At 56.9% G+C, this 13,460-nt stretch overlaps 3 protein-coding genes across 3 annotated transcripts; all 3 read left to right on the top strand.

Moving 5' to 3' along the window:
* Positions 1–46: 46 nt before the first annotated feature.
* Positions 47–3,012, top strand: F5144DRAFT_555621 (uncharacterized protein). The gene is made up of 2 exons (XM_066787917.1): positions 47–2,083; positions 2,205–3,012. Exons 1-2 carry the CDS (start codon positions 502–504, stop codon positions 2,654–2,656), a joined length of 2,034 nt encoding a protein of 677 aa, XP_066648513.1. The 5' UTR covers positions 47–501; the 3' UTR covers positions 2,657–3,012.
* Positions 3,013–5,162: 2,150 nt separating this feature from the next.
* Positions 5,163–9,178, top strand: F5144DRAFT_37918 (uncharacterized protein). The gene is made up of 2 exons (XM_066784581.1): positions 5,163–5,927; positions 5,991–9,178. Exons 1-2 carry the CDS (start codon positions 5,416–5,418, stop codon positions 9,082–9,084), a joined length of 3,606 nt encoding a protein of 1,201 aa, XP_066648512.1. The 5' UTR covers positions 5,163–5,415; the 3' UTR covers positions 9,085–9,178.
* Positions 9,179–10,793: 1,615 nt separating this feature from the next.
* On the top strand, positions 10,794–12,584 carry F5144DRAFT_479052 (something about silencing, SAS, complex subunit 4-domain-containing protein; the record flags this gene model as incomplete). The annotated part of the gene is made up of 2 exons (XM_066785135.1): positions 10,794–11,367; positions 11,476–12,584. 2 exons carry the CDS (start codon positions 10,794–10,796, stop codon positions 12,582–12,584), a joined length of 1,683 nt encoding a protein of 560 aa, XP_066648511.1.
* Positions 12,585–13,460: the final 876 nt, after the last annotated feature.

The following is a 13,460-nucleotide window of genomic DNA, read 5'->3' as shown; positions in this document are numbered from 1 at the left end:
ACCTCTAGTGTCGGCCAGCTATTGGGTCAGAAACCTGGTTCTCTTCCGCTGTGCTTCCAATCTTCCGTTTCGTCTACTTTTGCTCACCTCTACCTGGCACGGCCCGATCACCTGAAACGGGCCTTACCTTTACTAACACGACATGTTTAATCTTCTTTTCTTCCACATTCTCGTGCTTGTTTCCAGATGCTTACCATAACTCGCTACTACCCGTGGGCTGCATTGTGATGCGTCACCAAGTGCATGTTTACTGCAAGCAAGTCTCGGTCTCATGACGCCGGCACTCGCACTGGCATTGGCATCTCACCGTCTGGCCGGGGTTTCTGCTGGTCGGCGCCATGGACAAAGCGTCTAGGTCTATTTATTTAATTGGGACACTTGCGCTGGACAGCCCGTAGCCTTTCTTCCTCTACTTTTTTTCTCCCTCTCATCAACAGCTGTGGTTGACAAAAGTCCAAGTGAGTGTTGGTGCTGTTGACAATCACCATAAGCTTGAAAACCATGACACGGACTCGACAAGTTGGCCGTCGGCACACCGGGCCATCGCCGCCGTCCCCAGGCCTCTTCACATGGGTAGCTCGAGCCGCCACCGCCCGACTACAGCATGGAGCCGATGAACAAGACCGTCCAACAACTCGCCCGTCCTCAGACCGTCATCGGGAGTCAGGTACTCACCGGTCTTCCCATACCCCCGTGACCAAGCCTGTTCCGGCAGTGAGAATTGCCCTGCGCCCGCTTGACCCCCGGTACTGCGAGCTCACCGTGGCGGTGCCAAAGGGTGCCGGTCACTCCTATTTGGTACGCGCGATCCGGAGGTGGTACGAACGAGAGGACCAACGTCTGTCTTCGCTCAGCTTGTTTCGTTTTTATGATTCCAAGGGGCAGCAGCTAGACTTTAGTCCCGAAGTCGTCCGCAACGAGAAGGAGATTTGGTACAGCGTATCAAAGTCCGAGCAGCACCTCTCAAACTGGAAGTTTTCGGACTGGGCTGATCGGGAGGATCGGGCCCTCGACGTGCTCTTCGCTGCGGAGATTCACTCCGTTATCGAATCAGGCGTGACTGTCGGAGAGCTGAGGCAAAGGGTGGCGGAGTATATGGGTATCGAGGATACGAACAGAATCGCTCTGATTGTCCGAGACGGCATCCGTCCTGGAGCTCTACAGGGAAACCACTGGGGCCTCGGAAAACTTAAGACGTGGCTTTGCCGCTGGCTCTCGGTTGCCGTATCCCCAGAGCGCGGTTATGCCGTACTCCGTGGTGCGCAGGGGGTGTTTGTTTACCATCCCAGAAGGATCCAGGTTGGAACGCGGATGCATCTGAGCTTCGTGGCAGATTATGTCGTTACTAGGGCCTTCCAAAGCCAGTACCCATATCAAATGAGCGAACTGAGCGGCCAAGGTGACGTTGAGCTCCTTCTCGACGGCACACTGCAAAACTCCCGGACCGCCACCGTAAAATGGGGTGCCACATACGATTTCCGTCTTTCCCACAACCTCGCCGAAGCCTTTCAGCTCGACGACCCTTGGCCGACGGAGACAACCGTACAGTGCAGCATTTGCATCGAGGACAAACCGCGGGCCGAGATGCCGGCCCAGAACACTCCCCGTTGCACCCACCAGCCGACCACCTGCAAAGACTGCCTCGGAGAGTGGCTACGCTCAAGCATCGAACGTGGTGCTTGGGACCGGTTGCAGTGCCCAGACTGCCCCGAATCCCTAGACTGGCGGGACGTCAAGCGGCACGCCTCCGAGGGGGCCTTCAACCGATACGACACGCTCGTCACCCGCGCGGCGCTCACCAAGGAACCAACATTCCATTTCTGCCTCTCCCCGGCCTGCGGATCAGGCCAGATGTATGAGGAGAACTGCCCGCGGTTCGAGTGTGTCAGCTGCCAGGCGTCATCCTGCCTGCACCACAATCTCCCCTGGCACTGGGACGAGACCTGCCAGGAGTACGACAAGCGCAACCAGGACCGCAGGGCGGCCGAGAAGGCCTCACAGAAGGCGGTCCGCGGATCGAGCAAGCCCTGCCCCGGCTGCAAGCGAGACGTTCACAAGTTCGCCGGATGCAACCACATCACCTGTAAGCCCGTTCACCTCCTTCTTCTCATAACCATGCCCACCTCCCTTGCCCCAAACCCCAAATCCCTATCCCCCACCCCCAACCCCCCAACCCCCGAACCCCATCACTAACCCCCTCCCAGGCATCTGCCACCACGAATGGTGCTACATCTGCAGCCAGCCCTGGCAACGGCTCCAAACGGGCGCGCCCTACTGCCGGCACGCGCGCGGCTGCACGGAGCGCGACGCGCTCTTCGACGCCTGGGAGGAGCTCAACCCCGGCCTGCTGCTCGCACCCGGTGCCGTCCCCGCTGCCCCGACACCACCAGGCGACAACAACAACGGCCACAACGACCCTTTCCCGCTCCCGCCGCCTGCGCTGCCGCCGCTGCTGTGGGAACCGCCCCGGCGGCAGCGCCGGCTGGATGGAGGGGAGGGTGCGGGGCTGGGCGAGCTGGCTGCGGTTGTTGCTGGTGCTGGTGGTGGTGGTGGTGGGGAGGCGTTTGTGCCGCAGCGGTTGCGGCCGCGTCGGGTGCGGAGGAATACGGTGCATGGTGCGGAGCAGGTTGGGGTTGGGGATGGGGTGGTTGTTTGAGGGGGGTGAGCTGGTTTGTGGTGGTGGTGGTGGTGGGTGAGTTGGATGGTGGAACTATACCCTCCCTGATTTTGGAGTTTGGCTTTGGAATTTCTTTTTTTTCATCTTTTTATTTGGGCATTTAGCGGACACGGCGCATCCTCACTTCGGTTTTGTGCCTTGAATGGGCGATTCTTGTTGTAATGTACTCGAGATGGCTTGTGGGAAACGAAAATGACCGTGTTGATAGGGGATGCTGTGTTTGATGGTGTAGATGGTATGGGTGCGAATGTGCGCAACGTTGAGGGAGATGAAAAGGGGGAGGAAGTGATGTATGATGATAGCGAGTGGTCTAACGGACTTATCTGACCTAACATTTGTGAACTGTGAGTTGCCAAGAACCATCTCCGAGTACTACCTGGTGTCTCTTGTGTTAGAAAAGGTACTCGTGATTGAGACTTCGACCCCGGTATTGACAACGACAACAACGGCAAGCCACGGCGGATCTGGGAACTATATTTCCGGAAGACTGTCGGCACGCCCAGATGACACCGGGGCACGTAGGATACTAAAAAAGGTCATATCAAATCACCAGAACCTCGTCTGCTTACATCAAGCAAGTACACGTACACCATGCGAGCTTCTAGGTGCTATAACTGCTCACGAGAATGTCAAGGGCCGCCGCAAATTAGCGCCCTTCTTTGCGAGATAGGGACACGGTTATACAAGGTGACGGAATGTGATGCCCTCGCCGCAATGACTGATGGCGAATCGAGGGGAGGGCGTCTAGACAGGACAGCGCATAGGGATGACAACGCAGACTAAGGATCCATCCAGGCATAATCCAGGGATGTATGTGGACGGGAGGCGATGAAAAACCTGTCAAGGGCGGCTCGGCGGTGAAGATATCCGCAGTTCTGCAGGCCGGAGCTGCTGTTTCCGTTGTTGAACAAGTCATGAATGAAATAGGCCGTCCGATGTTCTGTATCTTTTTCGATAGCCGCCAGAAAACTGCAAGCGCCCGTCGGTCAGGCCATCCATGACTCGGGACTCACCGCAGCCTATGGTCACAGGCATCCACCTCGCTCACCTTACGGCTTGACGTCAAGGTGCAGACTGTTTCTTTTGTTTTAACTCCGCTCCGTTGTCCCGAGCCCACCGGAATGGAGAATAAGCAACGAAAAGAAGGTGGTCGCCACATGGCGGGAGAGAAAAGCTGTTGACAGGTAGGGTCAGGGTAAGTGAAACATTGTTTCGAAGATCAAACACGGGGCTGGACTTGTCCGGAACCGGGTTTGGGCTGTCCCAGGTTTGGTTTCTGGTCTAGAAGCAGAGTTTTCATCATCGTTATCTGGTTTGTGATCGGGATCGATGCAAATCCGAGCGGGTATCTTGCCACCATTGCTATCGTTTGCCGCCATCGACGGAAAACTGCAGATCATCCATGGGCGCAACTCGACTTGACGGGAGGAGCGCTTCCCTGCAGAAAAACTGGTTTGCGAAAGAGAACGTGGAAGTCGGCATTGGACTGGATTGGCGGCAGAGAGTTGTGGCTCGAGCTTTTGCACCCCCAGTTTCCCCGCAAAGCCTATCGGCTAGCGGGTTGGATTCGTAAATAGACTGTGCGACCACCAGACCAAATCAGCACCTGCAGTCCCTCCTACCTATGGAGGTAATTATATTAATTGGACGAATAAACGAAAGAGAAGCAGGAAAATGAAAGAAGACGCTAAAATGAGAATATTGCAGGATATAAACGACGAAGTTAGAGCATACCACAGAAGACTATTATCGAAACAGTTGTTGCAAGCCCCCTCGAGCAGTAATCCTCAGTCGCGGGGCTCGCACCACTCGGGTGTGATGGAAGGACTTGCAGGGGCAGATGGGGGATATCAACACAGTCTGTTTAAGATTCCGGATCGGGCAAGTGCCCTGCCCACCATCCCGCGTCCATTTGGCGGAAGAAAAGCGCCGATCGCAACTTGGAGGCTCTGTGGTCGACGACAGTCGCCATGGGTTCCATGGGCACAAGCGGCATTCCATCGGGCATCCTTTTTTCAGCAATTGAGTTTTGGCTTGCTGGGCATCTGTCTGTCTCTTTTTCATTCCAGGTGCGAGCACACATGTATCGTGATCAACGGCAATTTGCAGGTGGCGGCGGCTAAGCGACGCCTCGTCCTTGGTTTGTGGAGATAAGGTAAGTTCAAAGGAGCCATCGGCCATGGCGACTGTGTGCATGTCGGTGGTCTTTCTTCAATTCCCGGTCCGAGTGCCATTCGGTTGACGGCTGCGGTTGGCGCCTGCTTCCTTCCAATCTGAGCACCGGGATGCAGGATGCAGAACATCGCCAATTCCCCATCCAGGGCGACGCGTGTCGGTGATTGGCCGATATGTGGCGACTCAGGGGCGCCTGCAAGGTACGGTGCGCGAGAGTGGGCGAGGGGTGCATCCAGGGCGTGGGATGGCGTGGATGGTGCACCCTGCCCCCTGTCGATGGCGCTGGGGCCAAAGGGGGGTCTCGCCCAAAAGGGAACTGGGATGGCACCCTTCTATCCCTCCCCTGGCAAATCGCCGGCGCTAATGTTACCAACCTTTGCTAGATGGCGGCCGTCCACTCCTTTTTGCTCCCTTTCTTTCATACCTGATGCCACCCTTTCACCCCCTTTGCCGAGCTATTTCGTCGCTGCTCTTAATGTGTTAATCAATTGCTCGATTCAGAGCCAATCGAATGGGGGGTTAGTGCGACAAAGGACTTATGAATGCCACCCCCGACTAACTAAATGGCCGCTCCTGGACCGTCGCCCGAGGGCGACATGCACATGCCGCCTCCATTGCCCGCCACCATCCCCGTTCTTCCCGATTCTGATACACGAACTGCTTCGTCTGATCTCACGCCCTCTCGCTTGCCACCGCTCCCGGTCCACCACCCTCTCTCCTTCGAAACACACGACCAAACGGACGCGTTTCCCGAGCTGGTCTCCGTGTTACCGAAACGTCCACTGCCGAGCCCACGCAGTGGCCGGTCTTTCAGTCTGGCTCACTTATCGGGCCCTATCAAGCGGAAGCCGTTGTCGTCGACCGCCTCGCCCGCCGCCGTCCGCTTCTCCAAGGGCTCAGCTGCGTATGCCGACATCCTCGCCGACCTTCCCCGGCCCGAGCAGAGGTTTGCCAGGTCGTGCTCGCTCGACAGCCCTACTCTCTACGAGTTCCCTGATCAGCGGAGCCTGCTGGCCACCGAGAGTTCGCTGAACACTGTGTTGGACTGGCCGGCAAGTCCAGACACCAACGAGCCGTAGGTTCCTGACTCGCCGGGTAAACTGGTGGCAATATCGGGCTAACCGGGCTCGCTGAACAGATCATCTCCCCTCTCCGATTATTTCGCTGAACCCGCTGAACCCGCTGCCGTCCCGGCCGTCGGTGGTGCGGGAGACGCGCAGCTGCGAAACATTACGGGAAACAACCTTGCAGCGACTCAGACCTCCCACACCCTCTCCGAGGTCGAGAGTCTTAGCGCCGAGACGGCCAGTCTGACCACTCAGGGGTCCGTCCCGTACGAGCTCGACGATCTGTACTCCATTCCCGACTCGCCTGAGTCGCCCGAGTCACCGGGAGGCAAACGCACCACCATCGTTAATACTAATCCCAAGACCATGTCCATGTTCTCGCGCAAGTCCCCCCCTCCACAGCTAAATCTTGGATCCAACACCAGAGATGCGTCCGCCACGCCATCCGCAACGTCACTAGACCAAAATAATCTTAATAAGCCTCTGCCCAAATCCCCGGCCTCGTCCAAACTCAGCGCTTTCTTCGGTTGGGCCACCACGCCGTCGCCCACAACCGCGACCGAGTACTCGGACAAAAACTTCTCCCCCCTCCCTTCGCCTACGTCGCCCAAGCCGACGACCGCCGTGACCGAGTCCTATGAGGCTTCCATCACAAAGAGGGCCACCTTCTCCACCAATGTTACAGATCAGAGTAACCCCCTACAGTATTGTGAAGCGTATCTCCAGACACCCGCCGATAGCACAACGTCACTTGACCAGCTGGAAGAGATGGAGGACGAGCTGAAGGGTATCAGCGTCGAATTGGCCTCGTCCATTCGGCGCGAGATGGACCTAGAGGATTTGGTGGACAGACTACAGGAACAGATCAACAACCCGCAGGCGCCCGGGAAACGAACCAGTGACTACTACTCCGACTCTGGCTACAGTTCAGCCAAGTTTAGCGAGTATGACCATGCCAAGGAGGAGATTTCACAGATTCAACGCAGGGCGGATCAGGAAAAGGCCCAGATCCGCTTGGAGTTGACCAACAAGCTGCAAGATGAGCGCTCGAAGCGCCGGTCGCTGGACCAACAAATCCAAGAGCTGTCCAGAAGAGCGTCAGAGCTCGATGTTGCCCACCTCGACAGCAGCGATGCCAGTGGGCGCGTCAAGGAGCTCGAGAGCATGTGCGAGGACCTCAGCAGGAAGTTGTCCGAGCAGAGCGAGGCCACAACCAACCTCGAGGGCCTCCTTAACGCCTTACAGGGCGAACTTCAGACGGCGTCAAATGAGCGCGACAACCTACGCGATGAGATTGTCCCTCAGCTGCGCGCTCGCGTCGAGGGGCTAGAGGCCGAGGCGGCCGATCAAGCAAAACTCGCCTACGACACGTCCAAGATGCAGCAGGAGCTGCAGCGGCTCAAATCACAAAATGCCGAACTGGATTCGCTTAGAGCGCAAACCGCCGAGCTAGATTCGCTCAGAGCGCAGACCGCCGAGCTAGAGTCGCTCAAAGCAATGACTGCCGAACTGGATTCCCTCAAGTCAGAGAATGCCGAGCTCCAAATGCTCCGGTCCCAGAATGCTGAGCTGCACATGCTCAGGTCCCAAAACGCCGAGCTTAAGCAGACCGGGACCCGCATGTCGATGGGGATGGGGATGGGGCTGTCTAGGTCCGTATCAGTCACCGGCGGCTCGTTCAGGAAGAACCGCACGTTGTCTATCGCACGGTCCAACAGCACAAAAGTGGCTGAGCCCCGCGACGTCCTGGCCGAGAGGTTAAAAGACGTCGAGGACCAGCGGGACATGTTGCACGTTGCCCTCAAGAAACTTCTCGAGAGACAAGAGCTCCAAAACCGCGAACACACCAAGAGGATACGACAGCTCGAGATGGAACGCGATCGCCTCCTCACCGCATCGCCCAAAAGGGCTGGCTACGAGCGGGAAGTTTCGAACCTTCGCGAGGAGATCAGCGTACTGCGCCGACGGGCCGAGGAGGCAATTGAGCAAAAGTGGCAGGTCGAGAAAGGCCTTGCGGGGCTCAAGATGGACCTGGACAGGGCCGAGGGCGAGATCGCGTCTCTCCGAAGCCTCCTCCAGGAGAAGGACATTCTTATCCCCGAGGCTCTCGCCCGGCCAGGCAGCAGCCACAGCCAATCCGACTTGCCCGTCAGCTCACACTCCCTGGAACAAGCGTACGAGGACCTGCAAGCCGCATACATGGATGCGCTAGAGCGTATCAAGGCTCTCGAGGAGAACGCGGGGCCCGATGAGAAGACGCAGCTTGCTATTCAGCGGCTGGAGCAATCCGTCTCGGCCGCCATCTCGGACCGCGACCGCGCCCGCAGCGATGCCGCCTCCTACCTTGAGCAAATCGAAACCCTCCAAACCCTCGAGAAGGAACACCTCGACACCGAGAGCGACCTCGCCGCGCAGCTCCACGAGTCTGCCCGCCGCGTCGAAGAACTAGCGCAGCAAGTCCGCGCCCAGCTCGAAGCAAACGCAAGCCTGCGCACCCGCCTGGCCGGCACCATCGCGCGCGGAGACGCCGAGCAGCGCGTCAGCACGGACCGCATCTCGGGCATGCAAGCCCGCCTGCGCACCCTCGAGGAGCAGGTCGTGGCCGCCCAGACCGGCGCCGAAGAGCGCGTCACCCGCCACGAGGAGGAGCTCGCCGCCCTCCGGGACGCCCACAGCGCCCAGCTCAACCGCCTGCGCGACGCAACCGGCGGCACCCGCCGCGGCAGCGGCCAGGGCCAGCGCGTGTTCCCCCCCAAATCCCCCCTCTCCCCCATGTTCAGCCTGCGCACCTCCCCCGCCCCACGCAAGTCCTCCACCCCGCCCTTCCTCGGCGTCGACAACACCCCCGACACCAACATCCCCAATAGCAGCCAACGCCCCGTCAACGGCCTGCGCCGCTCCACCACCGAACCCATCGACATGACGGCGCAGATGACCACGCTGCGCGGCCGGGTGTCGGAGCTCGAGGGCGCGCTCGCGTCCGCCGACGCCGAGATGCAGGAGGTGGTGGGGCGTATGAGCGCCGCGCAGATTGAGGTCCTCCAGCTGCAGGAGCAGCGCGAGGAGGCGGTAAGGGAGACGAGGAGGTTGCAGCGGGTGTTGGAGGAGGAGAGGGTGAGGGTTTTTGAGGGGCGGTGGAGGAGTTTGTCGACTGAGGTTAGGTAGTGTAGGGTGAGGTCTTTGTGTGAGGGGTGTGTGTGTAAGGGGGGTTGCGTGTGAGGAAGGGGTTGTGCGTGCATTGGATGGCGTTGTTGGTGTTATTTTTTGGGGAATTTTGGAATTTTGGGTTTGGCTTCGTTGGTTACAAGCCTGCCTCCCTCTTCTTTTTTTTTTTTTTTGGATTGGATCATCCATGCTGGATTACCCTGTGGCAGGCATTTCTTCCCTTCTACATTTTTGGCATACCCCCTGGCTTGGGGGCCTTGCATGGCAGGCTGCTGCATTTTTTGTGGGCGTGGGCTTGTGTCCCCCCCTTTCTGCTTCTAGAGTTGCCGCCCGAGGCTGGTTGGCTTTGTCCGTCCGGTATATACGGCCTTTTGGTGTGAGAGAGGAGGTGGGAAAAACGTAGTGTATATTTTGCGGTTGTGTGGTTTGGTCAGGTGGTGGGAGCGTGTTGGGTTTTGGTTTATTACTTGGTACATACACCCAAGACTAAAGCGAGGAGGAATGTATTGGATGTGGATTGGATATATACGTGGATCTGGCCGGGCATTGAGCCTTGGGTCCTTAGTTTAGTGTAATACTAAAACATCCAAAGCAATTACTTGCCCAATGCCGATCCCATTGGAATAGTCTGAGGGCGTCTGGATGTTGTCATTTGGTATCAGGTAGTGGGGAAGGGACTGCACGACATCTCAACAGCATGGCAGGTATCGGTATCATCGATCGGTCACACACTGAACCACACAAATCTCTGGGTTGTGTACCCCCAATTGTCAAGTAGGGGCATTGGCCGCCAGTTCTCAGTGTAATGCACAACATATTTTGAACGCTAGTTATAACGAATAACCCACCCGAGGCTGTAATATTCCGAACTTCTCACCTCGCGCTAAGACGTCAGGAATGGTTTTCTTTCTTCTTCGGGTTAACTCTTCTTCCTCCGCGCCCGGACTCGGCTTGTATCGGCACGATCGGGCATGTGATTGTCGATGCTAGAAAGTTCTGCGCTTCAACCGCATCATCAACCATCATTTCTTCGGTCAGTGCTGGGATCATCCCGTTCGTTGAGTGAGATCTCGGCCTCGTCCGGTCTGCAGAACTGGAGGGTTGGTGCGTGGGTTGGGGTTTTCCCGAATTAGGCACGCTGCGGTGGCATGTTAGCAACACCAAAACCGACTTTTAGTGGGCCCGCCTGCAAGTCACTTTCAGAAATGTATTTGTTCTGAATAAGCTATATATGGACAATTAGACAAGCTGAATAAGTAGTATTATGAGAGTAGATAGAAAAATAGCTAGGGATCAGATTGCAGTTCAATTCATTTGATTTGGGCTTAATTCGGTCGAGAGATCTTGCATCAAGACAGCTCTATGTAATCTTGGTATACCGGTTGTTTTTCTCCAGAGGGGCGCCATGACAGTGGCAAAGACCCAAGGCATGCGAATTGACAATAGCATCCATGGAAAACAGTAACATGACCATGAATTAGTTAAGTCCATGACGTAAACGTGATTTCGATGATTTCCAGAGATGGTCTAGGAGCTCATATCCTCCCATAAAAACGCGCTCTCGAGAACCTCGTCCCGCGAAAAACTTGCCAAGCAGAACCACGAGGCAACACAGCGAGCCACCTTGACCTTCATTTGGCAATCCAATTTCAATTCCTTTCATGGCTATCGCTACTCCTTTTACCTGGTACAATGATGGAAGCCGCAACATGGCACTCACTGTATCCAGGACCCAAGCGAGGAAGATCGCCAGCACCCGTAACTTGTTTTCTTCGAGACGGAATAACCACGGTACAACCCGTCCGAAACGACGCCGTGGCCCCTCGGAGGGTGACAATGATAACCTCGTGGCGAAAAGGGTCAAGTTAACCCCGGGAATTGCGACACTGCGTGCCATCCCTGCAAATGACACGGTCGACACCGTCGACAATAACGGCGCTTCCGATATCTCCAAGGCAAACTCAGCGCCTGCCCCCCCCAAACCCGCCCTCGCGAGGAAAGCTCCAGCCAGTCACCGCGCCCCGCGCCGCGAAGCAAAAGGACCCAAACCCGCCCGTGCCACAACCAAGCAACAGCAACGACGGCGGCCAACACCCACAACAAACCGATCGAAGGCTGTTAAAGGGTTAATGCACGAACTCGTAAATTTGAAGCCAAACGAGGCCGACACGATCGTGCAGGGCCGAAAGCTGAGGTCTCAAGAGGTCGTTCGCCACAAGAGCGAGCTGTCCTCGTACTTCCCGGAGTACGATGAAATCATCGGCAACGACCCGAAAGAGACGCGTATGTTTGCAATCAATCTCCCATCATTCACCACCAATTCCCAGCGCCAATTGCCAATCAATTGGCAAGTGTGTTGATCAATTGCTAACCACTTCCCGCCCACTGCAGACATTGTTAACCTCGATACCCCCATAATCATCATCCCGGACACAACATCGCAACCAAACACCAACACCACGTCGCCCCACCTCCCACCACACGCCCAACATCAACATGACTATCCAACCCGCAGCTACGGCGATTCACTCTACACAGACCTCTGCGATGCACACCGCGTCAGTTTCAGCTACCTCAACCCGACACCAACATCCGACCCACTCCCGGACTCGCTCTTCGCGCCGGCACACAAGAAAGCCGAGCGGTCGGAGCGGTCGGTTCGCAACACCGAGATCGGGCGGGCGCAGCACGAGCGGAACCAGGTGGCGCGGCTGCTGAATGGCCTGCGGGGCCACGACTGGCTGCGCGTGCTGGGCGTCAGCGGGGTCACCGAGACGAAAAAACGCGCCTTCGAACCCGCCCGCGACCACTTCATCCGCGGCTGCGAGGGCATCCTGGACAAGTTCCGCCGCTTCACCCGCGAGGAGAAGAGGCGCCGCGCCGAGATGCTCGGTCGGCGGCAGGCGTTTCTGAGTGGTGGGGAGGAGAGCGTCGGTAAAGAGAGCGCCGAGACGGAGGAGAGTGAGGAGGAGAAGTCGGTCGAGGTGGGCCGGCATGAACAACAACAACAACAACAAGGTGCCGAGAGCGGCGAGCAGGAAACCGAGCATGCCGACGAGAGCGACGTCGACGCGTACATTGCGAAGCAGCTCCGGGAGGAGGCGCTTGCTGCCGCGTCCAAGAAGAGGCGGGCCAAGGCGGGCGGCAAAGCAGCAGCCGCGAAACGGGCGTCGGCCGAACGGGGCAAGGCTGCGGCTACAAAGGCTGCAGGGGGCAAGGTCTGCCCTACAAAGGCTACCGCTACGACGGCACTATCATCATCATCACAGCCGCCGGCGGATAAGGACCCGCGAGAGAACGTCTCGCTGTTTCGGAAACGCTACCAGCGCGACGCGGCGCTGAGCACGGACCGCCGGAAGGGCCGTAAGGTGCTTGCGTGGGGGGAGCTCCTCCCGGAGATGGAAACGGCCGAGTTCCAGCTGCCGGGCGAGGTGCGTGACGACCCGGACTTTCGGTTGCCTCCTAGGAAGCGGGGGCGGAGTAGTAGGGTGAAGGGGTGAGAAACGGGCGGTGGTTTGTACATCACGCATGGGCTAGCATCATGGGCGGAGTTTAAACGGGTCAATGTTTCTTTGTTTCTATTTTCTTCCCTCTTTTCCTTTTTCTTTATTTCTTATTTCTTTTGTTTCTACTCTTTCTCTCTCTTCGAGGCTTAGGTTTATCGGGACATGGCCCTCAGGGCTATCATATCATAGCGGGCGGGTCAAGGAAAGGTCATGGGATTCTGGCGTTTGACGGTGGCATTTGCTTGAACTAGACGGCTGGGTTGGTTCATAGCTATATATCTAAGGGTATATACCTTGCTGGCTCGGGGTGGCTGGTCACAATATATCGGTTACCAGTCATTATTTGAGGCCACTCCGGCTTCCTACGATGGTGTTGTGACGGAGCGAAGCTATGGCAAGATCATGTGACAACTACGAGCACCGGTGGGAGCGGAGATATGACAGAATTGTGTGACGATGACGAGCATCGGGTACCTGCATTTAAATGGTGCTTGGCAACACGGCATGTTCCGTGGCACTCCAGAGTCGTGTGACCCCATGTCGTTTGATATATGGTGACGGGAAGCTTGATAGGTCAGTTGAGTCGATGGTTCTTGGATGTTTTGCTTTTCCTTTGCCCGGGGAGTCAAATTTGATGCGCTAAGTGCGTGAACAAACAGAGTATGTTTGTGACTTGGTTCCAAAGCTGTTTCCTTAAGTTAATAGGGCAGGCACGCCATCACTTAGAGGAAGCATGTTGCTCTTCTGGCTTTGTTAACCTTTACCTGCACTCTTCAGTCTCCTAACACTTGGGCGGTGTCTGAGGCATATGCAGCATACAGCCTGGCTGGATCCAAAATCCTAACCATTATCATCAACATCTAAATCCCA

Source organism: Chaetomium tenue (assembly GCF_020726465.1).
Source record: "Chaetomium tenue strain MPI-SDFR-AT-0079 chromosome Unknown F5144scaffold_1, whole genome shotgun sequence".
NCBI classification, from domain to species: domain Eukaryota; kingdom Fungi; phylum Ascomycota; class Sordariomycetes; order Sordariales; family Chaetomiaceae; genus Chaetomium; species Chaetomium tenue.
Note: the sequence above shows the minus strand (reverse complement) of the source record. Positions and strands in the feature narration are given on the sequence as shown.